At 45.0% G+C, this 27,706-nt stretch overlaps 1 protein-coding gene across 1 annotated transcript in view; it reads right to left on the bottom strand.

Annotated features, from left to right (window-relative positions):
- The window catches only part of LOC311123183 (forkhead box protein P1-like), a gene marked incomplete at its 3' end in the record, with an annotated part of 133,593 nt that overhangs the window by 3,550 nt on the left and 102,337 nt on the right, over positions 1-27,706 (bottom strand). Inside the window, exons 4-6 of the mRNA XM_084197445.1 lie at positions 11,136-11,273; positions 10,795-10,884; positions 7,348-7,498 (exon numbers count right to left, since the gene is read on the bottom strand). Of these exons, the coding sequence (XP_084053571.1) occupies positions 7,348-7,498; positions 10,795-10,884; positions 11,136-11,273 (379 nt within the window). The remainder of the gene's footprint in view (positions 1-7,347; positions 7,499-10,794; positions 10,885-11,135; positions 11,274-27,706) is intronic.

Genomic DNA, 27,706 nt, shown 5'->3' with positions numbered 1-27,706 from the left:
AAATATTTTTGTTAAATCTATTGTCCCAGAACACCATGACAGCACAATACAATTATAACGCCATGAGAGATTGAATTTTGAAATCATTTGATTGTGATATCTGAATTTGAATAAAGGGGGAAAAAAAGCATATCTCTGTCTGATCACCTCAGTGTATAAAAGTAATCCTAATTCATCGCCTCTGTCCAAACACATAATCACCATGGTCCAAACAGAGCAGCAGAACACATTCTTGCTGCAGTGCTGCTTACTATGTGCTGAATATCGTAGATTAGATCTCAGCTCTGTAGGTCTCGGCTGCTGATGCATGAAAGAGTTTAGTGATGTGGAAAACAGAAAGGTCATCAATAACTTCAAACAGTCAAGCAGAAAATGTGTAGAATAGGAAGGGAAACTCAGCCTGATGGTAAGTGTTTTAACAGCTGTCTTACACAGAGCTAACATCAATGGTTTCCAATGGCAGGCTAGCCAGGTTCCACTCAGTAAAATAGTGAAACCAACCAACATACTGTGTGGTAAGGTTCAATTCCTCATTTGAGGTTGTATAAATAATAACAAAGAGCAACGATACCTTATTTGTATCTTAAACTGTTATCTGACAAAACATGGCCGAACAAACCAAGAGTGTATGGCTATACTGTCCTGTTTGCTATTAGTCGTGGTGTGATACGGCCTAAGAGGTATTTGATGACACCAGGCATAATCAAACAGTCAACAGGAGTCCAGTAACTGTTGTGCAATTCCATAAAGAACAGTAAACTGCCATATCACTGGTGTAATGCTTTACTCAAAGGGCGTGTGTGTTTGCCAGATATATACGACACAAGGTAATTAATAAGCGTACAGTAACAGGCAGCACACCAGTGGTTCACGCCTGTGCCTATGGCAATCTTCTGATTCCATACACAGTCCAAACAATGACATGACTGTACAAACCCTGTTTTTGTTTGTCCATTACCTAAGCTCCCCAGCCCTTCCACTTTATCGCCTTATCTTGTTATTTCAAAACTGTTTGTCTTAGCCTGGAATGAATAGTCTATGTCTTGTTCCAAAATGGTATGGAAGCTTTGTCATAGGGCTGCTCCTTAAGAAAATATTAAAAACAAATAAAGAAATAAACTTCCTGGCTAAACAACAAGCGTTGACTCACACCACCATCCCCTTATGGGATATTTCAGTGGCAGTTTAGTAACAATGAGTATGTTTACACGCATACTAATAATTCGATATTAAACATGGCAGTGGGCTGAGTATGGCATTAGTCATGTAAACACCTTACTCTGCTTATCTTAATCGGCGCAAGGCCAAAAATGCCTGGTTTTCTGAGCAACCGTTTGAATGATTAGAACATGTAAACACCTTAATCGGAGTTCCAGCTGTGTATTAGATCTGCGCATGTGCTAGCACCGGCAGCGTGAGTGAAGTGAGTTCGGAAAAACTGAAAGTATGCATCTTAGAAATACTTTTCACATACAAACTTTATAATTTATGTCCGAACTCAGAATCAAATAGGCTTCGCAAAAATAACATGTTCGCTGTGGTACAACTGTCACGGTTTCGGCCGAGGCTGCTCCTCTTCCTTGTTCGGGCAGGCTTCGGCGGTCGTCGTCTCCGGAGTACTAGCGGCCACCGTTCTATGTTTCATGTTCGTTTGGTTTGGTCTCTTTGTAACACCTGTCCCTTGTTTGTGTTTGATTATGTTCCCTATTTAGTTTCGTTTGTTTGGGTCAGGTGTTATGCGTGATTGTATTTTGTCAGCTTGCCACAGAGGAGTTTGTTCTCTCTCGTTTGTTGTCATTTTCGAGAGTTCGCATTGCGTGCGCTTTTTCTTGTTTTCCGCACTGTGTTTGTGCGTAATTGTTCGCGCCGCCCGGTTGGGTTGGCGACTCTTTACCTGATTTGGATTTACTAAAGTCTGTTGAAGTCATCCTGGTTCCTGCGCTTGATTCCCTACACTCATCCACACACAGCACTCTGACAGAATCACGCATCATTCCATGGAATCAGCAGGAGCGACCGCGCCAACAGCAGGTATGGAGGAACGTCTTCGTGGGCAGGAGGATCGGATTAACCAGGTCTGTCATGCCCTGGAGGGGGTGATGAACACTCTCAACCGATGGGAAACCAGCGGGGTACCCACGACCCCACCTACCGAACCATCCCCATCGGTCAGTCCTCCTGTCCCATCTCCGGAACCCAGTGGGATTCGGCTCTCGCTCCCGAGGGCGTACGACGGCTCCACTGCCGGGTGTCAAGGGTTCCTGCTGCAAGTGGAGCTCTACCTCGCCACCGTACACCCGGCGCCCTCGGGACACGAGAGCGTCTCAGCCCTCATCTCCTGTCTCACCGGCAAGGCGTTGGAGTGGGCCAACGCCGAATGGAGGAGAATGGACGCCGCTACCACTACCTATGCGGAGTTCTCCCGCCGCTTCCGTGCTGTGTTTGACCATCCACCAGAGGGGAAGGCGGCGGGGGAGCGTCTGTTCTACCTCCGACAGGGGATGAGGAGCGCCCAGGACTTTGCCTTGGAATTCCAGACTCTAGCGGCCGATGCAGGGTGGAATGAGCGGGCCCATATAGACCACTTCCGGTGCAGCCTCCGGGAGGACGTCCAGCGAGAGTTGGCGTGCAGGGACACCTCGTTGACCTTTGACCAACTTGTCGACATGGCCATTCGGCTGGATACCCTGCTCGCCACCCGTGGACGTCCCGGGTGGGGTTCGCCCATTCCACTCTCCAGCACCTCCGAGCCGAGCCCTATGGAGCTCGGGGGTGCTGGCGCTAGAGAACGGAGGAGTAGGAACCCGAGGGGGGCCGTTCCCTGCACTAACTGTGGCCGTGGAGGGCACACCGCGGCTAGGTGTTGGGGAGGGTCCCCGGTGGAGGAGAGGGCAGGTCACGCATTGGGGGGTCCCCCCAGGTGAGTAGGCGCCCTACTTACCCAGAGCTTTCTGTCGTGCACCTAACCTTGCCTGTTTGTTTTCCACAGGTTGCACCTCGTTCCCAGCATAAGGCGCTGGTAGATTCAGGCGCAGCTGGGAATTTTGTAGATCGCCAGTTTTGTATAGAGTTAGGGATTCCCCTCCTTCCAGTTGATAAGCCTTTCCCTGTTCATGCCCTAGATAGCCGTCCGTTAGGGTCTGGGTTGATTAGGGAGGTCACAGCGCCCCTTCAAATGATGGCGCAGGAGGGTCATGAGGAGACGATTCAGCTCTATCTGATTGACTCTCCTGCGTATCCGGTAGTGCTGGGCCTTCCCTGGTTGATGACCCATGACCCTACTATTATGTGGCGAGAGAAAGCTCTTAAAGGGTGGTCTGCCCAGTGTGAGGGGCGGTGTCTGGGTGTTTCCATAGGGGCGACCTCGGTGGAAAGTCCGAATCTAATGACAGCACTGCATATTCCCCCCGAGTATGAGGATTTGAAACTGGTGTTTAGTAAGACTAGGGCGGCGCAGCTGCCGCCTCATAGACGGGGGGATTGTGCGATAGATCTCCAGTCAGGAGCAGCTCTCCCGCGGAGCCATGTGTATCCCTTGTCTCAAGAGGAGAGGAAGGCAATGGAGACGTACATCGCTGAGTCTCTGAGACAGGGATACATACGGGCCTCCACTTCACCCGCTTCCTCGAGTTTCTTTTTTGTGAAGAAAAAGGATGGAGGTCTGCGCCCGTGTATTGATTACCGCGGTCTCAATCAGATTACGGTGAAGTACAGCTATCCACTTCCTCTGATTGCGACTATGACGGAGTCACTGCACGGTGCGCAGTTCTTTACAAAATTGGATCTCAGGAGCGCATATAACTTGGTGCGCATTAGAGAGGGCGATGAATGGAAGACAGCGTTTAGCACGACTTCCGGACACTACGAGTATCTAGTCATGCCATATGGGTTAATGAATGCTCCCTCAGTCTTCCAATCCTTCGTCGATGAGATTTTCCGGGACATGCAGGGACAGGGAGTAGTCGTGTACATCGACCACATTCTGGTGTACAGTCCTACCCGAGCAGAGCATGTAGCCCTGGTGCGCCGAGTATTGAGGAGGCTATTGGAGCATGACCTATATGTCAAGGCAGAGAAATGTCTGTTTTTCCAGAAGTCGGTCTCCTTTCTGGGTTACCAGTTGTCTGCGTCAGGGGTGAAGATGGAGGTAGACCGGGTGTCAGCTGTGCGTAATTGGCAGACCCCAACCACTGTGAAGGAGGTGCAACAGTTCTTGGGTTTTGCGAATTATTACCGGAGGTTTATCCGGGGTTTTGGACAGGTGGCAGCTCCCATAACGTCTCTGTTAAAGGGGGGTCCGGTGCGCTTGCGGTGGTCAGCTGAGGCGGACAGGGCTTTTGGGAGACTGAAGGACCTGTTTACCTCGGCGCCGGTGTTGGCGCATTCGGATCCCTCTTTACCGTTCCAGGTAGAGGTGGACGCGTCAGAGGCCGGTATAGGGGCCGTTCTTTCCCAACGTTCTGGCACTCCACCTAAACTCCATCCCTGTGCGTTTTATTCTAAAAAGCTCAGTCCGGCGGAGCGGAATTATGACGTAGGAGACAGGGAGCTGTTAGCCGTGGTACAGGCCCTAAAGGTGTGGCGGCATTGGCTCGAGGGGGCTCAACACCCTTTCCTCATTCTAACTGACCATCGTAACCTGGAGTACCTCCGGGCAGCTAGGAGACTGAATCCTCGCCAGGCCCGCTGGACTATGTTTCTAGCCCGGTTTGTGTTTAAAATCACATACATCCCTGGGTCCCAGAACGGGAAGGCAGATGCTCTGTCTCGGCGGTATGACGCGGAGGAGAGGTCCGTTGAGCCCACGCCCATACTACCAGAGTCTTGTCTGGTTGCACCGGTGGTGTGGGAGGTTGATGGCGAGATCGAGCGGGCGTTACACACCGACCCAAGTCCTCCACAGTGTCCAGTGGGTCGGACGTACGTTCCGCTCGAGGTACGCGATCGCCTCATTTGTTGGGCTCATACGTCCCCCTCCTCTGGCCATCCGGGTATCGGCCGGACAGTGCACTGCCTTAGCACGAAGTACTGGTGGCCAACGTTAGCTAGGGATGTGAGGATTTATGTCTCCTCCTGTTCGGTGTGTGCCCAGTGTAAGGCGCCCAGACATTTGCCCAGGGGTAAGCTACAACCCCTGCCTATTCCACAACGACCCTGGTCCCACCTCTCGGTGGATTTTGTTACCGACCTTCCCCCCTCACAGGGGAATACTACCATCCTGGTCGTTGTGGATCGGTTCTCGAAGGCCTGTCGTCTCCTTCCCATGCCGGGTCTACCCACTGCCCTACAGACCGCTGAGGCTCTGTTTACCCATGTCTTCCGGCATTACGGGGTACCCGAGGATATAGTGTCTGACCGAGGCCCCCAGTTCACCTCCAGAGTGTGGAGAGCGTTTATGGAACGGTTGGGGGTTTCGGTAAGCCTTACCTCGGGTTACCACCCGGAGAGTAATGGGCAGGTTGAACGTGTTAACCAGGAGGTGGGTAGGTTTCTGAGGTCTTATTGCCAGGGCCGGCCGGAGGAGTGGGCGAGATACGTTCCGTGGGCCGAAATGGCACAGAACTCTCTCCGCCACTCCTCCACCCAACTAACCCCTTTCCAGTGTGTGTTAGGGTACCAGCCGGTTCTGGCACCTTGGCACGAGAGCCAGATCGAGGCCCCTGCGGTGGATGAATGGGTACGGCGCTCGGAGGAAACATGGAACGCTGCCCACGTACATCTGCAGCGGGCCATCCGTCGGCAGAAAACGAGCGCCGATCTCCACCGCAGTGAGGGGCCTGTGTACGCACCTGGAGATCGAGTCTGGCTCTCGACCAGAAACCTGCCCCTCCGCCTGCCCTGCCGGAAGCTGGGTCGGCGGTTTGTGGGGCCATTCAAAGTCCTGAGGAGGTTGAACGAGGTGTGTTACAGGTTAGAACTGCCTATTGACTATAGGAATATTAACCCCTCGTTCCATGTGTCTCTCCTCAGGCCGGTGGTAGCTGGTCCACTCCAGGAGTATGAGATAGAGGAGACTCCTCCGCCCCCGTTGGACATCGAGGGGGCTCCGGCGTACACCGTGAGGTCCATCCTTGATTCGAGACGCCGGATGGGGGGTCTTCAATATCTCGTGGAGTGGGAGGGGTACGGCCCGGAGGAGCGGTGCTGGGTGCCAAGGAGGGACATATTGGACCAGTCCCTGCTGACCGAGTTCCATCGGGGTCATCCTGCGCGCCCTGCTCCGCGTCGTCCGGGTCGTCCCCGAGCCCCGGGTCGGCGCACGGCTGGAGCCGCGCATCAAGGGGGGGGTACTGTCACGGTTTCGGCCGAGGCTGCTCCTCTTCCTTGTTCGGGCAGGCTTCGGCGGTCGTCGTCTCCGGAGTACTAGCGGCCACCGTTCTATGTTTCATGTTCGTTTGGTTTGGTCTCTTTGTAACACCTGTCCCTTGTTTGTGTTTGATTATGTTCCCTATTTAGTTTTGTTTGTTTGGGTCAGGTGTTATGCGTGATTGTATTTTGTCAGCTTGCCACAGAGGAGTTTGTTCTCTCTCGTTTGTTGTCATTTTCGAGAGTTCGCACTGCGTGCACTTTTTCTTGTTTTCCGCACTGTGTTTGTGCGTAATTGTTCGCGCCGCCCGGTTGGGTTGGCGACTCTTTACCTGATTTGGATTTACTAAAGTCTGTTGAAGTAATCCTGGTTCCTGCGCTTGATTCCCTACACTCATCCACACACAGCACTCTGACAACAACATTTATTCTGATCAGCAAATGTTCTGCATTTATGGGAGCCTGATTTCAGATGTGTCCATGGAAAGAGGATTATTAGGGAAATCATTCTTCTTGCAAAGCATGTACATTTTTTAATAAACGATTATATTAATCTGACTATCCACAGTATTTGTGTTATTATGGGCATGTAACCGTACTCATTAGTTCCAGTCTTTCTCTAGCCTGAGGAGGGATTTCCACCAGGTCAACACCCAGTATGATGTCATTCTAAGGAAAAGGTATGAATGGAGAGACCAGAGACTGGAGGGGAGAGGGCATCTCTACACCATGGTAGTCAGAGGAGAGGAACAGGGAAGATACACATTACAGTACATGCAGTATAAATAAAACATGGGGGTAGGTGGGGAACACTTCTAACAAGAGTTAGAGGGCACTACATAAGGTGTATACTGTAGTCAAAGCAGATGCAATATGATGTGTATCATTGGGACAAAGTGAATGTAGGGTATTTTAGAGTGTGTGTGTGTGTGTGTGTGTGTGTGTGTGTGTGTGTGTGTGTGTGTTGGGTGCAGGTGTAGCACACAGTATAATCCCCTGTGTGGAGGTGTGTTGTGCAGTACAGTAGAGTAGAGTACTGACCCTGAGTGAGCGAGTGCAGGGGCAGGGCGGTCTGTCCAGGCTGGATGGTGAGCAGGCCTTGTCTCTGGAGGTTGACCAGGTGCTGCTGCTGGAGCTGTTGGACCTGCATGAGCTGCTGCTGGAAGGCCAACTGCTGGGCCTGCTGCTGCTGCTGAGGACCACACACACAAACACACACACACACACACACAAACAAACACACACACACACAGGGACACACCATGAGCAAACACACACACAGGACATGCGTGATCCACAGCAAACAAAAAATACATCATTTTCATACTATTATGGACTGTACATATTGATTGAACACAGAAACAGGCAAGTTCTAGTGCGTGTTCATATATAAAGAACATATAATGATCCAACGGACAAACACATGCTGATCCCAGTGTATACTGTATGTCTGAACATTTGCTTTTGCACGATAGCCCCTATGATAACACATACAGATTACAGTATGCTTACTCACACGCACACACGCACACAATCCCAATCGAACACATCAAACCACACCACATACACTCTCACACATTCAGCACCCTACAGTATGTGGGTTTGTCTGAGCACACTTCAGAACAGGTGCAGTATATGTCCCTCTCTCTCTTAATTAACGAGGAGTGTGGAGGTAAATGACGAACAATTAAACAACATAGTTAATCATTCATAATAAGAGCCACAAGATTTTAATTACACCTATTCATAATTCAGCAAACAACGTGTGACTAAATCAAAGTGTTTAATAACCACACCAGCTAGTCTCACAACTCTCTCAGGCATGGCACTGAGCTCGGGGAGGTGTTTCTTTCCCCCCAATGCAGCAAGTTGAGTTGAATCATAGAGTGACTGAAGAACCGACGTTTGCTCATCTTACAGTACTATGTCTACAACGTTCTGAGAAAGTTAGAGCGTCTTCATTGAAATATGTATTTTTGACTTGAGCTTGAACAATTGAATTTGACTCTAGAAAGTGGAATGTGTGAAGTGAGGGAGTAGAGAGAGAGAGAGAGAGAAAGAGAGAAAGAGAGAGAGAGAGCTTTGCGGTGTAGTCAGAACAATAAACAGGAGGAAATTATCTAATACATCCCCAATCTTTTCCAAATCAAAACAAATGGGGAGATGTTGTTTAGGTAACAGAGGAGTGGAGGAGTGGAGAGACTGGCCATTTAACCCTTCCATTAACCCCAGTCTCAGCTTCACCATCAAAATATGTATTATTCCTTAAACAACAACAGGAGATAACGATCAATCAAGACAAAGATCACCTTGTAATGTTTTCTATGATACATAAGGACGGCCAAACAAAATAAGCCTGGGAGAGGGCAGGATATTAGGCAGTATATGAGTACACAGGGCCAGTTGTCAAGGCGGGGTGGGGGGCATTAAAAGCAACCCAGGCTGCCAAGCTGTGCACCGCACCCTGTTACCAAACACAGGATACACCACTATGTTTACTTCTCACAATTGAGCGCATACAAAAAAGGTCTCGGTGCAACGCTTCTGTCAGGTCACCCGCCGGCGGCTCAGAAACCGCTGAAATAGCCAGATAAAATGTTCCCCCCTCCGCACGTCCTGGTTTGCCTGTCAAAGGTCTGCCGGGCTGGGCTTCCCTTCCCCTCACCAAGCCTCCTGCCCCACAGGCCCTGAACACAATACAGTACACTACACTGGTCTGATGTGGAGAGGCCTTCTCATTTCAAAAGGTCAAACAGGGGGTGTTTATATTTGTCCTGTTTCACTCCTGTACAAGTGTGAGGTGTGAAATGGAAAAGTGTTTTTTTGCATATCCCACTCCCCCTGAGACACCCTCGGAGAGGGGGGTCACGGCCAGGGATCAGATACGTTAGTCTGACCAGGAGGATTATGTAGTGGAATATTAATGTCTTCAATGGGACTCTTCTCTGTACTGTAGCTCCCTTCTGTCTGACAGCATAAGACAAAGATGCTACTGGTACTACGGGGGCGGTAGTTAACAGGGAACAATGTCTTTCATCAGTGCCCTAAATAAATATAGGGTGGCTTTTAAATTGCAACTGAATTTAACTCTCTCCCCTTCAAGATTTCTTTCTTGTGGACTCATCAGCTGACAGCAGCTCCCGTGCTCTCCCAGCGTGCAGACACATTAAACCCCAGGCCCTATAGACCAAATAAGAGGTTAACAAGAAGTGGCACGAGGGAGAGAAAAATACAGTTCCTGACAAGGATAAAGAGTGGCAGCCCTTTATTGTCAAGCTTCAAATACAAAGTTAAAGATCTTTGAAAAACTACATTTTGATGTCTTTAAAATAAAAAGAGGCACAAAGCAACAACAGGGGGTTATTGTCTGCCTGCCACAGGGGAGTTGCGGCGTGATTCTTATTCTGTCTTTTGATGGTTGCAGCAGCTAGAAATGCAATAGAAAAGGGAAAAAAGCAACACATCAGAGAGCAGAAGGACAGCCTCTCGAGGCTGCATCCATTTCCTGTGATCATACATAATACACTTCAAAAGTTCTCCGTTCAGCTGATCAATTGCACCTCCTTCTGACTAGTACCCCCCTCCCTCTCAAACTCCAGTTGTGTTTACATCAGATGCCACTTGTGTGTGTGTGTGTGTGTGTGTGTGTGTGTGTGTGTGTGTGTGTGTGCGTGCGTATGTGAGAGCATGTGTGTGAATAATATTTGGCTTAATTTATATGCTTTTTTCCTCACCCTCCCCAAAACGTGGCTCTTAGACAGAAAATTCCCTGATTGTCTTTAAACTTTAAAATTTTGACCGCACAATAATAATTGATTTGTCCAGAGTGATGCCTGTATCCACGAGTCATTAACACGCATTGAGCCGCCGCTGATGAGCCAGTCTGGCTGAACTGGAGGTAGGGTAGGGGAGAGGGGGAAAAGGAGAGCGCGGGCAACAAAGCTGGGAGCGCACTGATATCTCACAATTACACACCTTCTCTGCCCGTGCCATTTCCACGTTAATGACCAAGCAAGCCTCTCAGATGTATATGCTAGACATTTCTGCCTTTCTTTTCCTAGGGGGCTCATACGAAGGGCACTCTCTATGTTGTAGGACACTTGTTTACTGGAGAGAACAAACAATTAAACAGCACAAATGTAGTTATTTCTTTCATTGCCTGAGCAGCAGTACAAGCCCCAGCCCCTGGAAGGAGAGGGACCATCAGTATTCCTGGTTTATTCAGTTATTACTGGTATTTACCCACCGTGCCTGACATGCTAATCAGAAGCATAACGGCACTTGATACTTTCGCTCTCTTTTTTTCTTCGTCAAACCACAGCCTCTGAACAGATGGAAAGAGGGAGAGAACACATGCCTTCCATGCGCTACTCTGAGCTCTGGGCTTGGCTGGCTGAGGATCGTACTGCCGGGGCAACATATGAGTTGAGTAAAGCGGTGGCGTGTGTTGCGGTGGTGGTGGTGATGATGTCATCATAGTGAGCCTACCTCTTTACTCTGCTTGCCCACATGTTGCTGTTGGAGGAGCTGGAGGTGGAGCTGTTCCTGCTGCTTCTTGTAGAACTCTTGGAGTTGCTGCTGCAAAAGACATGGGAGCTACGTCTGAGTGAGAGCTCACCAACCAATCAATGTATCAGGGCCAAGCTAAACTCAGCAGTTGGCCGCGGGGGATACTTTCAGTACTCTGGCTGTTCTCTATTTGATACAGTCTCATGTTCAGAAGGAACAGCAGCGCACAGTAGATCGTTCCCTTTAAAACACTTTATATGGTGGTTCGTGTGAGGATGTTGATGTGTTTTATGTACAGTATGAATGTCCCGTGTGTTTACCTGTTGTAACATGAGGGCCTGTTGCTGCTGCAGGAGCACCTGGAGCTGCTGAGGGCTCAGGACCTGCTGCTGGAGGATCTGCTGCATCTGCTGAGGCGTTATTACCTGGGGTGTCATCATAGCCACTGACACTGGAACCTACGACAGAGAGAGAGAGAGAGAGAGAGAGAGAGAGAGAGAGAAGAGAGAGAGAGAGAGAGAGAGAGAGAGAGAGAGAGAGAGAGAGAGAGAGAGAGAGAGAGAGAGAGAGAGAGAGAGAGAGAGAGAGAGAGAGAGAGAGAGAGAGAGAGAGAGAGAGAGAGAGAGAGAGAGAGAGAGAGAGAGAGCGAGAGGGAGCAGAGCAGTCACTAACCTGGTCTACTGAGACAGTGGTGCAGCATAAAACTGACATAGCCAGGATACATGCTTTATAGGATTATATGACCATAGCAAAGAAAGCGAGCTGGAGGACAACAAGCAGAGCCGGTATAGACTACAGCAGCTCAACCAGACCACTTGTCAGGGGCTACACACACTATAACAGCCACTCAAAAGAGAGCGCAGGATAGCTCCTCAACCCCTCTGGTCTGTACTGGAGAAATCACCTGGAGTGGCATCACAGCGAGAGATGCTACACCCCCTGAGCAGTAATGACACGATACTAGACCCAGGAGGAGTAATGACAGGAGATGGCCTGTGGTAAGCCTGTGGAAACTCTACAACAGCCCCCCCGACCTTCAGCACAACAGCCCTGTCCAGACAGACACACACAACCTAACACTAACAGGGCTGTCCAAGGTTTGATTGTTTCTGTTGAGGTGATCTGCTACTACATCCGTAAATGCAAAGATAGGCCACACACTGTAGGCTACAATGAACCTCTGTGTACATAAGCCATGTCATTTCATTAGAATATTGTCAACGGCAATTTATTTAATGTACAAATAAAGCGGCGGCGCCATGACAGGAGAAGGACACACACATACTGACACAGGCCCCTAACTAACTCCAACAGAAAGGTGTGAGTGGATGACTCTACAAAACAAGTGATTTGTTATGACACTGAAAGAACCCCACAGTTCCCCACAGTTGTCAGGCTGCCTTAATTGCTCCGGCGGCTTTGTGGCTTCTCAGAGTGTCTGGATGCTGCCACTCACAGCTGTGATGTGCCATACCATTAAAAGCCCTTTTCGCTGACATCTTAGTGACAAACAGCTACTGAGATGTACTTGATAGCCGTCTCACATTTGCAACTGTTAACATGTCGCGGTGTGTGTGTGTGTGTGTATGTGTGGTAAACCCGTGCTCTGTGTCTCTGAGGCTGATGTCGCCGGCTGAGCAGACATTAGGGCTGACAGTCAGTCTTCACCAAGGTTACCCAAATTGTACCGCGACCTCATAGCTAATTATGGCCCTTTGAAATTTCTATGCATCTCTGAATGTAATTTAGCTGTTTCCAATCTATCTAGCAGGAGAGGTGTTCTGTGACACACGCTGCATGCATATCACCTGATTCATTTTCCCCACTGGAACAGAAAACAAAAACTAAACGGGTCATAATGAGCAGCTTGTAATCTCACGGCACTGGAAAGGGCAGTGGTGCCAAACAGGATGGCGTGGCGCTGATGCTGATGCTCTCTGTAAACTTCAGTGAGAGCTGTTCCGCACTGCGAGATTAGAGGTGTTTTGTCCTCCTGTAGGGGAAACTCGAGGAGGTTACACACCACCCAGGATCCAACGCACTTAACATTTCTCATTTTCAGTGGGTGGCGACGAGAGGATGAAAATGCTATATGAGTTCCTCCTGTATTACGTCTTAATATGCAGTCCATCTTGACTTTTTCACATGACTTGTCCTGTCATTTGCATAGTCAAGACCCCCTTTCCTAATTTCACAGTCATTATGCACTGATGTGCTTTTTTCTCAGCATCACTAATTTTGATCAACTATTTTCAAGGTCAACTGGGCAACATGTCTCGCTACAGTATAAGCCCTTTACGTGATGAGATAGATATAGAACTGCCTTTAAAAAAATGCCTCAGCACCACTAACAATTACCTCACACACCAAGGATAAATAATAATGGATTTTCTTTGATGCTTTATATTAAATTACATGAGTGAAACTATCTACTTTAGATTTGACATTCTCTACTTTTACTGTCAGTGTTAGGGCAGTAAATATAACCAGGGTTATTTTCACATGTAGTTAACCATTTGTATAATGATTATTTGATAGTACATGTTTTATAGAGTCTAACAGAGATCCAGTGTAGAAAAATAGAATTAACACAATATGTTATACCATTTCACACTTCTCAATAACTGACAATTTCATTACAAATTGGATTGGAATTTTATTCAATTAAAATCATTATTTTGACACCTTGAGCAGCACATCCTCTGGTTCAAGCAGCCTCACACCTTTCCTTGTCATGGAGGGGGTGTCTGGTCCACTGTAACTACCCCTAGACACCCAGAGACGGCAGGCTGAGCCCCGGCAAACGGCTATTACGGTCCACATTTTATTATCCATTACTACTGAGGTCATTAGCAGCGAGAGGGATTGTACGGTTCTTAACCTATTGATCATTGTAACTACTACCATTTCATCCAGTGTGTTGAATGAGAGAAAATCTGACTGAGACAGGGGGCTATTAAGGGGAAGGGCGGTGTATCATGCCTATTTAACGTAAACACAGGACGCCAGTCTCCATTTAGAACGCTCTCCATATGATATACTCCATTATCTCTGGTTAACATCATGACTCCAGATGATGCACAGAAATATACACTACCGTGCATCTCGGAGTCGCCTCTTCACTGTCGACGTTGAGACTGGTGTTTTGTGGGTACTATTTAATGAAGCTGCTAGTTGAGGACCTGTGAGGTGTCTGTTTCTCAAACTAGACACTCTAATGTATTTGTCCTCTTGCTCAGTTGTGCACCGGGTCCTCCCACTCCTCTTTCTATTCTGGTTAGAGCCAGTTTGCGCTGTTCTGTGAAGGGAGTAGTACACAGCGTTGTACGAGATCTTCAGTATCTTGGCAATTTCTCACATGGAATAGCCTTCATTTCTCAGAACAAGAATAGACTGACGGGTTTCAGAAGAAAGTTATTTGTTTCTCGCCATTTGGAGCCTGTAATCGAACCCACAATTTCTGATGCTCCAGATACTCAACTAGTCTCAAGAAGGCCAGTTTTATTGCTTATTTTATCAGCACAACAATTTTCAGCTGTGCTAACATAATTGCAAAAGGGTTTTCTAATGATCAATTAGCCTTTTAAAATGATAAACTTGGATTAGCAAACACAACGTGCCATTGGAACACAGGACTGATGGTTGCTGATAATGGGCCTCTGTACGCCTATGTAGATATTCCATAAAAAATCTGCCGTTTCCAGCTACAATAGCCATTTACAACATGAACAATGTCTACACTGTATTTCTGATCAATTTGATGTTATTTTAATGGACAAAAAAACGGCTTTTCTTTCGAAAACAAGGACATTTCTAAGTGACCCCAAACTTTTGAACGGTAGTGTATGTACATCTGAAGAGAGTCTGAGGGAGAATTCTCTGTCAGTCTGGTTAATTCACAGAGAACTAATACTAGGAGAGTTCTTTGAGCAGCTACTTGTACACCAATATGTGGGTGTGAAAAATAAGACATTCTGGGCATGCCAGAAACAGCTGACGTTTATGGATTTCAGTAAGGTGTGGTGCTCTCCAGGTGCCTTGCGTATATAAACATTCAAACCTGGAACATTCTCACACAGCTGCAGTGTGAGTGACTGTAGGCAATATACCAGCGCAGGCCTGCTGGCCAACACACACAAACGCAAGCACACACATGCATAGAAGCATGCAAAAACTCAAACATGCACACACAGGCACTTAAAGTCCATACAGTATGTGTGCTCAATAAATTGTAGCGCATGCTTGTACAGTATGTAATTACAACAATATTAATAAACAAAAATAAAAAGACTATTTTTAATCATGTAAAAAAAACAAATTTTTCCTGCTTTCAAAGATGCAAACTTTGAAATTTGAATTGTCACAGTACAATGCAAATACAGCAGTAATACCTTATGTGTCTGTCATTATTACAATGACAGTTGAACTAACAACAGGTTAGCCACATTTAAAAAATATAAAATATTTACTATACTTTTTCCTCAATGCATTTTTAGTTGTCTGAGAGAGGAGGTTAGTGTACCAGGCAGCGTCTGATGCCGTGCTGCCTGGAGAACAGAGCAGGAGTGTGTTCAGAGTGAAGGTAGGGCACAGCACACAGTGATTGGAGCCTCTGCTGCCTTTAAAGGACACTATGCCAACTTCTCTTTGTGCGTCACCACCGAGAACAAGCATGGAAATGATATTCTAATGAGGAAACATTGGCCACACATCTGACGACGTCGGGAATTCACTGATTCACACTTAATGAAGACGCTCTCCAACCAGCGCTCCCCCCAGAAGCCAAAGGTCAAAGCATGGTGAGAGAGAGAGAGAGCGAGAGAGAGAGAGAGAGAGAGGGGGGAAGCAGACCCAGGCTTAAGACATAAGGCTAGCCTCCCTCCCTCCCCTCCTGGTGATACAGGGGCAATTAAGGAGAATAGAAAGACGAAAAACAGGCCAACTTCAATGAGACCATCGCTGATATTAAAGTAGCCATGAAGGACCAGGTTAGAAGAAGAAGAAAAAAAAAATCTACTTTTTATATCTTTGTCCCTGGTGTGATCTTGTTTTGTAAGGACATCAAATAGAATGGAGAAGTAGAAAATAAGAAACCCTTGAGAAATCAGAGGCCAGCCTGTTTGATGCTGTTGGTTTACCTTGGCCTGAGACATTTGAATAGTAATGGTGCTCCGTCTTGAATAGCGTATAATCTCAAGCAAGAAAATGTCTCCGAAATGAGGATTTCACAGGAGGCATTGTATTGAAGTGATGCATGAACATAATTAGTCCTCGATAAGATCGGAATGAATGACTCATTCCTCATCTCTCATTCAGGTTTATTGAAATATTGAAGGTGGATTGCGGTTTAGAGAATATGTCAAGCATGTTTTCTCTGATGGAAAAAAAGGATCAACAAAATATGTTGTAATTTTGGTGTATTTGTGTGTATTACTATCAAAAATATATAATAATAATCATAATAACAATAATTTCACAATAACCAATGTATGTAGTCCCAGGCTACAACATGCATGACAAAGAACACATGGAAACAGCTACCCATCCTGGTTTTGCTAAGCCCTCAGTAATTTCTCTCTGTCATCCAAATTCAAGCTGCTTTAAAAACGTTTACAGTTCAGATAAACAGGATAATCACAGTCACATTTTCTCCCCATTTGCTATTATATATTCTGCGGGGGGATTGAAATGATACGCAACAACTGTAAAAACAAAACTCATAATTGCATTTTAATTAACTTTTAAACCACAAACAAGATTTCAGCAAAGCTGGGCCAGCGTTCCGTAAAACAAACAAACTACACGGAGAAGTGAACGAGCCTCTCACCCCAACAACAACAGCTGAGCTGCGTGGTGTCGCCTCTTTCCCACACTCTGGGCAGCCAACACTGCAGGTGCCCACTGCTGAGCACAGCGCAGAGGGCATGGCCCCCACCCTGACACACGCACATGCGTTTGCCCACACACACACACACACTTGGGGGCCATTTCCTGTAGTTGGCTGTAGTAAGAGTATATTACTGAATAAAAGGCTGATTTCTTTCAGTTTTTTCTTTATGTTCCACTGTATTCACTGATAGAGATACCTCTGTATTGATCAGATTTTCTTGCACTAAAATTATGTGATAAAATAAAATGAGGACATTATACAAGTATATGAGTTATGTTTTGAAGTGAGTGATAAAAAACAACTTCTTACAAAAGTCTAAGCCCTGAAATCCAACAAACTTTTGATCACAAACTATTCTTTTTTTAATGAGGGTTCAAGTTTCCATTTTCACTGATAACATATCTTGTCATTCTTTCTGACCTTTCAAGCCACACCCCCATATGTAGATTTTCAGGCACTTACCACGCAAGTTTGAGACACAAAAATAAAACAAGAGATGACAACTTTAGTGCCTACAATAGCACATTCACCAGCCCATTCACCTTGTCCCAGACCCGGTGGGTGCTTCCCTACATCAGAACCCCCTCTTCTCTTCCTGTGTACCTCCGTGTGCCCGTGACTTATGGTTTATCAGCTCAGCACCATTACGCAACCCTGTGTGCCTTCAGATGCATTATTTGAATCAGTTGAGATTTAATTAAGATCACAGCCTTTAAAATCCCCTTCAAATGAAAATATACCCAAAGACACGCCTGACCCATCCTCATGCAGATTGTTTCCATACTCTGCACACCAGCAACGCAAACCTAATCCTTGTTTCCATGACGGCAGACAAGGGGCCACAAATTGTGTAGGCTTTTTTTACACGGCTTGTGCTGCTGTCTTTTGTGAGTCAGAAAAACCACGTGGCCAATTCATAATAATAAAAAGGGGAGAAGACAGCAGCTGGCTTACAGAATGTGTGAAAACCATCCAGAGATAAATCTAGATCCAACATATTATGCCTCCTCTTATATCTGGGCACAGCCTACTCAAACATTCCACAACTACTGCGACAAATTAAACATCTATTATGTTCTTTGAGGAGCACAGCAGTAATCAACACAGTATCACATTATGCATTCTAGTAGCAGAGCAGGACGGGACAAGTGGCAAATATATACTAGTTTATTTTGTTACACCATATCACTGTCTATACACCATGTAGCCTAATCATACTGTTAACGTACTATCTCTATACTTTGAAATACATAACATCTTTGGTGCTGACTTCATCTGCCTATCTGATATAGAGACACACCGTGACCGAGAGCTATGAGCAGTAATGCACCTTGAAACCGAAGCTGTTTTCAAGTCAAAACGTTCCTCAATCCAGCGAGGAGTCAGAAGCAACAGCAGAGAGCAGCTGGTGGTTTTTCTATATCACCGGTAAACTATTCCCCCTCACTCACTCACTCCACACTAGAAAGCAGTGGCCACTCCTGTAAAGGATATCCCAGAGCGCTGTGGGCTCTCGCTGGCTGTCGGCTGCCACCGTGCCCACTTCTCTGGGTACAGGGTAATATCTGGTTGCCTATGTCATGGTTTAGAAATGACAGGTGCTGGCAGCCTCTCGCCTTGACAGGCCACTGCACAAATAACGGCCCTGCCTGAAAGGGCTAATGCACTACTAATGAACAATAAATCAACTTTGATTACAAACTGTCATCCCAATCAGCTCGCACTCCAGCTCTCCCAAACTGCACCCTCAGCCCAGCCGGTGCAGCTGCACAGCATTACAGTGCACACTGGCTGTTTAGGCTTCATTTTCCCCAAATCTGATGTTTACCTCCACCAGCCCCTCTCTCTCTACACTCTACCACTACAGACACACCCTCCCAACGCTGGGGCAGTTCAGACACAGTCTGGAGCTCAGTACTAACACGGCAGAGGGGGTAGAGGGTGAAAACATTAGCCTTAAAAGTGAGGAAAATGTTGTTGTTTTTTTTAAGCATGCGTTAATATATTAATTGAAAATGTTGTTGTTTTGGAAGACTCTGAAGGCTCTCTCATATTAAAAGTTAAACCAGCACCACAAAGTCAATAACGGTCTTCAGTCTAATACCTAAGGGGTGTTTCATGGGTTCAAATCTACCACCAGGGAAGAGGGGGAAGTTGGAGTAGAGAGGTTAAACTTTACCTCTCATTTCATTCGCTGCCCCCTTTCCTACACACACGCGCATGCACGCGCACACACACCCACGTATGCATGAGTTCGCGTGAGCACACACAAAAAAAACTTTTCAGGAAAAATGTCAGTGCTGACATTTCAAATGATTGAGTCTGGCTAAAATGATTTCGTAGTGGCAGTGTTAAATATAGAGTTGTGCCAGTGCCAGCCTCTCCCTTAATTTCAAGTGACAGAGTGAGGAGAGGATCAACCCCCCCCATCACCTCGCTGCCTCCTTCACTTGACAGGAACACTGTCGATAGCCTGAGTGGGAGCCAAGTCTGACCGACACACACACACACACTCAGCTCACAAACACTGTGACTATCTCATGTAACACTAACAGTAAACAATAACAGCATGCCCTAGTGAAGCTGTGGGCTTGTTAGTAACACACTGGGATGCAGAATATATTAAATAATAATATGTGATAAACAACTTCACTGCCAAAATACAAACATGCCGCATTGCCTTTCCTAGAACTTTCCATACTTCAACAACACATACTGTAGTACCAGAGCCTGATGATCTGGTTAGTACAGCGTCAGAATAAAGAAAAGAAAACAAACATAACTAGAATAGTAACTACAGTATATCTAAACTGGAATAGGAGCAACTTCCTTTGAAGTGTTACCTTAATGTGAAGTGTTACCTTAATGTAAAGTGTTACCTTAATGTGAAGTGTTACCTTAATGTAAAGTGTTACCTTAAAGTGAAGTGTAACTAAATACACAAACAAATAAACAAAACACTTGAACATTTCATTTGTTGAAGCACATTTCAGCAAATGAAAACTCTATCTCTGAATGGCATCAGCAACTATCAGCAGGTAAACAAACATCTAAACAACACATAGCCTATCTTTAAAAACACATCATTTCCCCACAAATCACACAATGCTTGTAGTGTAACAGCCTTCAGGACAAGCCTGTACTCTGTCCCTATCTACAGAACACACTAAAACCTGGATCCATTCTCTCCTTAAACAAACTGCATGACAAAATTAACCAATTACAATGATAGAACATCAACAACAGATAGACAAAAGCCCCCATCTTTTCCCTGGACAAATGACATTGTCAAGTTTTATACAAGAAAGCTGGAAAAATTGCAGAATCAATCATATTGACAAACCTGACAAACTCCATTTAGCTGGCAGGGTAAACAGAGAGCTGGGCCGTGCAGTGTGGAGTGGAGCGGAGAGGAGCGAGAGAGAGAGAGAATGAGAGGCAGGCAGGCAGAGAGGCAGGCGGACGCTGCTGTTCTGTGGCGTCTCCAGGCTTCCTCGGGATACAGACAGATTGCACGTGCAAGGTTGCTCCCTGGCTGACAAGATACAAAACTATCCAATCAACCACGCCCTTCTCCACCAATCACAACCAGCCCCCTGAACATAATCAATTCAAATGGCCTACACAATAGGGAGCCTCAGGCTGAGCTTCAGGTGAACCCATGCCTTTGTGTGGGGCCCCTTTAAAAAAAAATACACAGTTGACGGCTGTTAACCCTTTGACCTATTGAAACAATGGATGCCTAAAGAAAATAAGCCCTTTAATTAAACAACAGATAAGTAAACACAGCTATCCAGCTGAAAGAAAGAAAGAAACTAGCCTGCTATCAGACACTTTATTGTTCTAGTAAATGGAATTGTTTACAGCATCAGGACAAAGAGCCAAACTCATTTTATGTTCTGAGAACAACAAACAGCCAACAAACAATTGAGATGCTTTATTGTTGTTGTTGTTGTTGTTGTTGTTGTTGTTGTTGTTGTTTTTTTGGGGGGGGCAATACCATAGTAAAGCATTTCAGTCTAAAATAAATAATTTTAATTAAACATGTTTGTGTGTGTTTTTTAAAGTTTTTTTTTACGTGTAAGAAACGGCTGTTCCATTAACTATATCATTACTTTATTTTTCCAGATATCACTTTTTATTTTTTCTTCTCCAGATATCACTTGTTTCTTTTTCCAGATACCACATCTATCTTTTTCCAGGTTATCTTTATTTTTTTGCCCTTTGTGCCTAAATTGTAAAAATAAGCAATAAACTCGTTGATCTACCAAAATACATGATTTTTCCTCTGATTACTAATATCACTTGTCCTAATACTTAACTACACAACATATACTACTACTGCCTCTGGTGCTATCACTACTACTCAATCACAATAAGAATAATTAGCTGTCTTAATAGCATCACGTTTCAACAGCCAGTATATAAAAGAGAAAAAGGTGAAAACAGGGCTCTGCCCTCTACTGGACATGTATGAACTGCACAGGACTGAGAGAAAAAGGAGAGAAATAAATACACCCCCAGAAAACATTTCTATATGTATTTTTCCTCCGTTTTGAAATAATTGTTTTTAAACCATGATAAATCTGACTGTATTATCTGAAAATATACTATTTAAAACTATTCAGTTCAGTTTGAGAGGAGTCAAAAGGATGAAATACTTTCAGACACAAATACTAAGACATTAAAATAAACCTTTAGTCAGGATTAACACCTAACTCAATTAATTACCATGTTAATAAACACAACAAAATTCAAACATAGCCATAAAAAACGGTTTATATCAATGTCCATAAAAGCTTGGCTAAGGATGAAGGAATGCTCATGGAACACGTACAGTGCCTTGCAAAAGTATTCATCCCCCTTGGCGTTTTTCCTATTTTGTTGCATTACAACCTGTAATTTAAATTGATTTTTATTTGGATTTCATGTAATGGACATACACAAAATAGTCCAAATTGGTGAAGTGAAATGAAAAAAATAACTTGTTTCAAAAAACAAACAAAAATTAATAACAGAAAAGTGGTGTGTGCATATGTATTCACCCCCTTTGCTATGAAGCCCCTAAATAAGATCTGGTGCAACCAATTACCTTCAGAAGTCACATAATTAGTTAAATAAAGTCCACATGTGTGCAATCTAAGTGTCACATGATCTCAGTATATATACACCTGAAAGGCCCCAGAGTCTGCAACACCACTAAGCAAGGGGCACAACCAAGCAAGCGGCACCATGAAGACCAAGGAGCTCTCCAAACAGGTCAGGGACAAAGTTGTGGAGAAGTACATATCAGGGTTGGGTTATAAAAAAATATCAGAAACTTTGAACATCCCACGGAGCACCATTAAATCCATTATTAAAAAATTGAAAGAATATGGCACCACAACAAACCTGCCAAGAGAGGGCCGCCCACCAAAACTCACGGACCAGGCAAGGAGACCAAAGATAACCCTGAAGGAGCTGCAAAGCTCCACAGCGGAGATTGGAGTATCTGTCCATAGGACCACTTTAAGCCGTACACTCCACAGAGATGGGCTTTACGGAAGAGTGACCAGAAAAAAGCCATTGCTTGAAGAAAGAAATAAGCAAACACGTTTGGTGTTCACCAAAAGGCATGTGACTCCCCAAACATATGGAAGAAGGTACTCCGGTCAGATGAGACTAAAATTTAGCTTTTTGGTCATCAAGGAAAACTCTATGTCTGGCGCAAACCCAACACCTCTCATCACCTCTCATCACCCCGAGAACACCATTCCCACAGTGAAGCATGGTGGTGGCACCATCATGCTGTGGGGATGTTTTTTATCGGCAGGGACTGGGAAACTGGTCAGAATTGAAGGAATGATGGATGGAGCTAAATACAGGGAAATTCTTGAGGGAAACCTGTTTCAGTCTTCCAGATATTTGAGACCGGGACGGAGGTTCACCTTCCAGCAGGACAATGACCCTAAGCAAACTGCTAAAGCAGCACTCGAGTGGTTTAAGGGGAAACATTTAAATGTCTTGGAATGGCCTAGTCAAAGCCCAGATCTCAATCCAATTGAGAATCTGTGGTATGACTTAAAGAGTGCTGTACACCAGCGGAACCCATCCAACTTGAAGGAGCTGGAGCAGTTTTGCCTTGAAGAATGGGCAAAAATCCCAGTGGCTAGATGTGCCAAGCTTATAGAGACATACCCCAAGAGACTTGCAGCTGTAATTGCTGCAAAAGGTGGCTCTACAAAGTATTGACTTAGTTATGCACACTCAATATTTCTGTTTTTTTTGTCTTATTACTTGTTTGTTTCACAAATTTTTTTATTTTGCATCTTCAAAGTGGTAGGCATGTTGTGTAAAAAATCCATTTTAATTCCAGGTTGTAAGGCAACTAAATAGGAAAAATGCCAAGGGGAGTGAATACTTTCGCAAGCCACTGTACATTCCAGAACACAAATAATCTGTTAAAATAAACACAGCCCATACATACAGTAACAAGCCACTGCCCTCATCTGCTAATAACTAACAACAAGCTTTGCTAAGCTGGGTGACCGCTATAAATAATTGACTGGGAGACCTCAAGTGTCAAAAGTGACAATTCCAAAACATATCTTAGTGAATATTTAAGTAGAAGAAAAAAAGGCTCTTTACTTTCTATCTGACACACAGAGGGCTCAGACAAAGACACACACACACACACACACACACACACACACACACACACACACACACACACACACACACACACACACACACACACACACACACACACACACACACACACACACAGTGATCTCAGCTCTGGCCACACTCTTCTCCCTGCACTCTCCCTGGGGTAGCATGTCGGCATATTCTCAATAAAACACCTTCTAAGCAGTAATAGGCCACTGTTCTCATTTCAATGCTCCCAAAGGCCTCATGATAAATTTAGCAGACATACAGTTCAAGCCTCCCCTCTCTCCCCCTCGCACTCTACTCTTCTCCTCCTCTGCCTGAGCCTGCACTGTGTACAGTAATTACACATAGGTGTGTATCGATGTGATACATCTAGATTTTTTCCCAAAACATATTTTATCAACACAGAGAATCATCAATATCCTTGAGCCTTCAGTTGTAATTTTCATCCATCCTCTTCATGATGATCCAGAAAGACTCGTGAATTATTGTGCTTATGACACTCCATTTCCTGCCTGAGTTACAGTGAAAGTATGAGTTAACGTCTGGTCGTCTGACTAGGGTTTGTTCTGGTGTTAAAGACAATGACACAGCTCCCATACCCAAACACAGAGGGTGAATAACATAAAGGGGTGTAGACTAAATTCCTTCTAAGCCATATCAACATGGGTATACTAAATAACTAGATAAGTCCATCTCATGTTACAATAAAAATAAAAATAAAAACTGTATATATATTTATTTTTTTACAAGATAAATGGTCAAACCTTATACCAAAAGGAACTTGTAACCTGAACGTTTATCTTGAAAAAACAAACATTGTTGTGTTTCCTCTAAGAAATGTAAATCATTGTTTACAGACACAGGCCTCTTCAGACCAGGGGTGTATTCACTAGGAACCAGACAGAAGCAAACGGAATGAAACAGGGATTAACCTACCTGAATTTGAATAAAAGTGTTTGCAACTGTTTGCTATTGTGTGTACTAATGATTACACCCCAGGTGAGTGACTTCTCAAACAACAGCAGCTCTATGTACTGTCTTTGCTGGTCTAGCCTATAACGGTGTATCTGAAAAGACAAACTTACTGGAAATTCAGAATCTTAGTTTTGGGTTGAACTTATGTGTGCAGACCTCTTTAACTCCTCTCTCTAACCCCTGACATCTGCACTTTAGCCTCATCTGAAATGGGCAGGGTTATTGGCCAAGGTGAACTCACGTTAAGTCATGCCTGTTCCAAGGATGTATTATGTTATTGGTTTCAGACATTCAAAAACACATTGTTAACACATTGTGTAGTCTGTATTTGCAAAATATTTCCTGAGGTGGTATGCCAGCCAGCGCAGAACGAGGTTTGTGTTTCTTTGTGTTCTGTCTGCTGTGGTTTTCACTTAGTCAAAACAAGAACATCTACAGCGATGTGCAACATAAATTCAGAAGGGGTGGGGGAATTTTGTGGCGTATACTTTCATGATTGATTCATATAGAGTTCTTCTTTTGAATCAGACACTATATTAAGAAGTACAGTGCCTCATCATGACATTTTGTTCAGGAAAAAACAAATCCTGTAGTTGAATGATGCCAAATTAAATGAGCAGTGGGACAGTCATCTCTATCCTACAGGATTTCTAAAAGACACGTCTGGGAGCTATGATTACATCTCAAAATACTTTGTTTGAGTACATTTTGGGCGCACGAGTGCATCCATGCCAACTATTTGGTATCCAGGAACTAGTCATAGTTACATGAATTACCAGGGAGTGGACTATAAACACGTACTCTTCAGTGCCCAACACAAATATACATGTACATATATCTACGGACTGTGTCATTCAATTCAGAACATCTCTCATACACGGCTTTAGGAATGTAGACAATCACTAAAGACTATCCGAGTAAAACAGGTTGAGTAGACAACACTAACTGAAACTATCATTGTACACAATATACCTAATCTTAATCCTAAAAAGCATGCTGGTCAGTTAAGCATCAGTTAACGCTGGTCAGTTATCCCCCTGGTCGTTGAAGTCCCTCCAAGTCAATCTAAAACTTCAGGACCTCGTGTCCCTAGAGAAGCACGCAATACAAATAGATGAACAAGTTGTTGAGGCATGTAGTTGTGAAGCTCTGATGCTTGACATATTGCACTCTGATGTTTTTCTGACTTGTGTCGTGTACATGTTCATTACTGATGTACTGCTTGTTGTATTGATGTGATTTTCGTCTGGTTTATCTTTAATGTCCCTGTTTGTCCGATACTGATGTGTTGATGCAGCTGTCTTGGTTCAGGTGTCTCTTGAAAAATATATTTTTATCTCAATGAGACTAACCTGGTAAATTAAATGTAGAGATGTATTTATTTTATTTTACCAGGCAAGTCAGTTAAGAACAAATTCTTATTTACAATGATGGCCTACACCGGCCAAACCCGGACGACGCTGGGCCAATTGTGCGCTGCCCTATGGGACTCCCAACCACGGCCGGTTGTGATACAGCCTGGAATTGAACCAGGGAGTCTGTCATGACGCCTCAAGCACTGAGATGCAGTGCCTTAGACCACTGCGCCACTCGGGAGAGATGCATGAGATACTTGAGTGGATGTTTTTGATATGGCTCTTGGTGTTTATTAATGCTCTGTCCTTACAGTCCATGTATCCACCCATTACCCGCCAAAAGGGGGAGTGAATCATTTCAAACAACACATGGCTGACATCAAGATACTGTGGTGGAGAATGCAATCTTGTATTCAAAGATACAAGATTGGGGGAGGGGGAGACAGGGAGACATGGAGGGGAATAGAGCTTGAAGGGAAACATCAGTCCTCAGAATAAAAAGGTCCTGAAAATGGCAATGGCTTAAAGCCCTGTGTCTGGAGTCTGGAGTCAGACCGACAATCATCAGATGGCTGAGGCTCACTAACAGGCTGAAACAGACTGCCTGGAAATACAAGGGATGACTTCATTCTGACAGAATGATCCAAACCTGTTTCTAATATATACAGTCCACATAATACATTTTTACAATATGACAAGAAAAACAAGCGGTGAAAAAGACATCCTGATCCCTGGTTACACATGGTTGCAGGGATCAGCGCTGTGCTGATCATTCCTGGCGTATTAAATCACCTCAAAGCAACAAAGACATCAAATAAGAATTCATTACCACATCACCTTGAGAGCTTTTACAAACACAAAAAGACAGAGACACACGGAATCATGCACATACACACACCCACAGATGTATGTGATTTGATTCTGAACCTAAAAACAGTGTTCAACTGTGCTGTTGAACCTGAAGAATATTGAGGTCGTGTCTCTTAGGCCGTGTCTACACTTGACACTTACATGCGACTTCTGCTATCAGAATATGAAGATCGCATTGAAAAGACGGGTCTAGATGCACAAAAGTCGCTTTGATTGTGTTCAGATCTGGAGGTGGTCAGGGATGCATTGTGTGCAAAATTCTCCTCAGTCTGGACGCAATCAGGCTACCAAAAGCGCATACAGTGGGCAATGTCATCAGCACTCCCACAAGTATCCAGAAAACGGGTTTTGGGACCGAGAGGCACCTTTTCATTAATGCTAGCCATCTAGCTAATATTTAGAAAATATTTTGGCTAGAGTTATGCTAACCCGTTTGCAATCCCTTTAGCGTTGCTTGCTAGCTTGCTGGCTAGCTACAGATGTTAGCTGGCTAGTTAGCTACAGTAGTTAGCTACTGTCATCAGTTGTTGTTGTGTTATTATCATATTTAGCCTATTCCACCGTTTGTAGAATGCATACTGGCATTTGAATATAGCGCGGGAAAAGGGAATCCGGACACACTGTGGACATGGTAGACACATTTTAATGTACAGTAGGTGTAGATGCATGACTCGTTTGGAATTCCATGATCAGAACTCTATGATCAGAATACTAAAGCTGCATGAACTGTGAAGTCTAGACACAGCCTTATAGCACAGTATCTGTCAGAACATTCCCATTTCAATCCTCATTCAACACTAGGGGTATGCCTAGTTTCTGCTTACTGACCACTGAAAGGATTATCCATCCACACTGGCCTTGATCGTCTGAACCTGAACGTGTCTGTTTAAAGCGAACAACTTGATTCATTGGGGTGAGGTTCACAGCTTGGGTGCTCATTACAGAGAGGCTGTGTTCACCTCAATTGTCCCGTTATCTCAGCTGGCCTTCCTCCGTTTGGCAGGGAGCCAGAGTGGGCCGGGTCCGGGCTCATTGTCACCTCACCTAGCCACGGTAGTGGGCTGCGGATAGCGCTCCGGACCACGGGGCGGCTGGGCTGCAGGAGGGAGCGCCTCGGAATGCTGCCTCGGATTGCCTCAGAGCGCTG

This window comes from Coregonus lavaretus (assembly GCF_964263955.1).
Source record: "Coregonus lavaretus genome assembly, contig: HAP1_SCAFFOLD_1157, whole genome shotgun sequence".
Classification (NCBI taxonomy): domain Eukaryota; kingdom Metazoa; phylum Chordata; class Actinopteri; order Salmoniformes; family Salmonidae; genus Coregonus; species Coregonus lavaretus.
The sequence above is the reverse complement of the archived record's forward strand: the minus strand, read 5'-3'. Positions and strand labels throughout refer to the sequence as shown.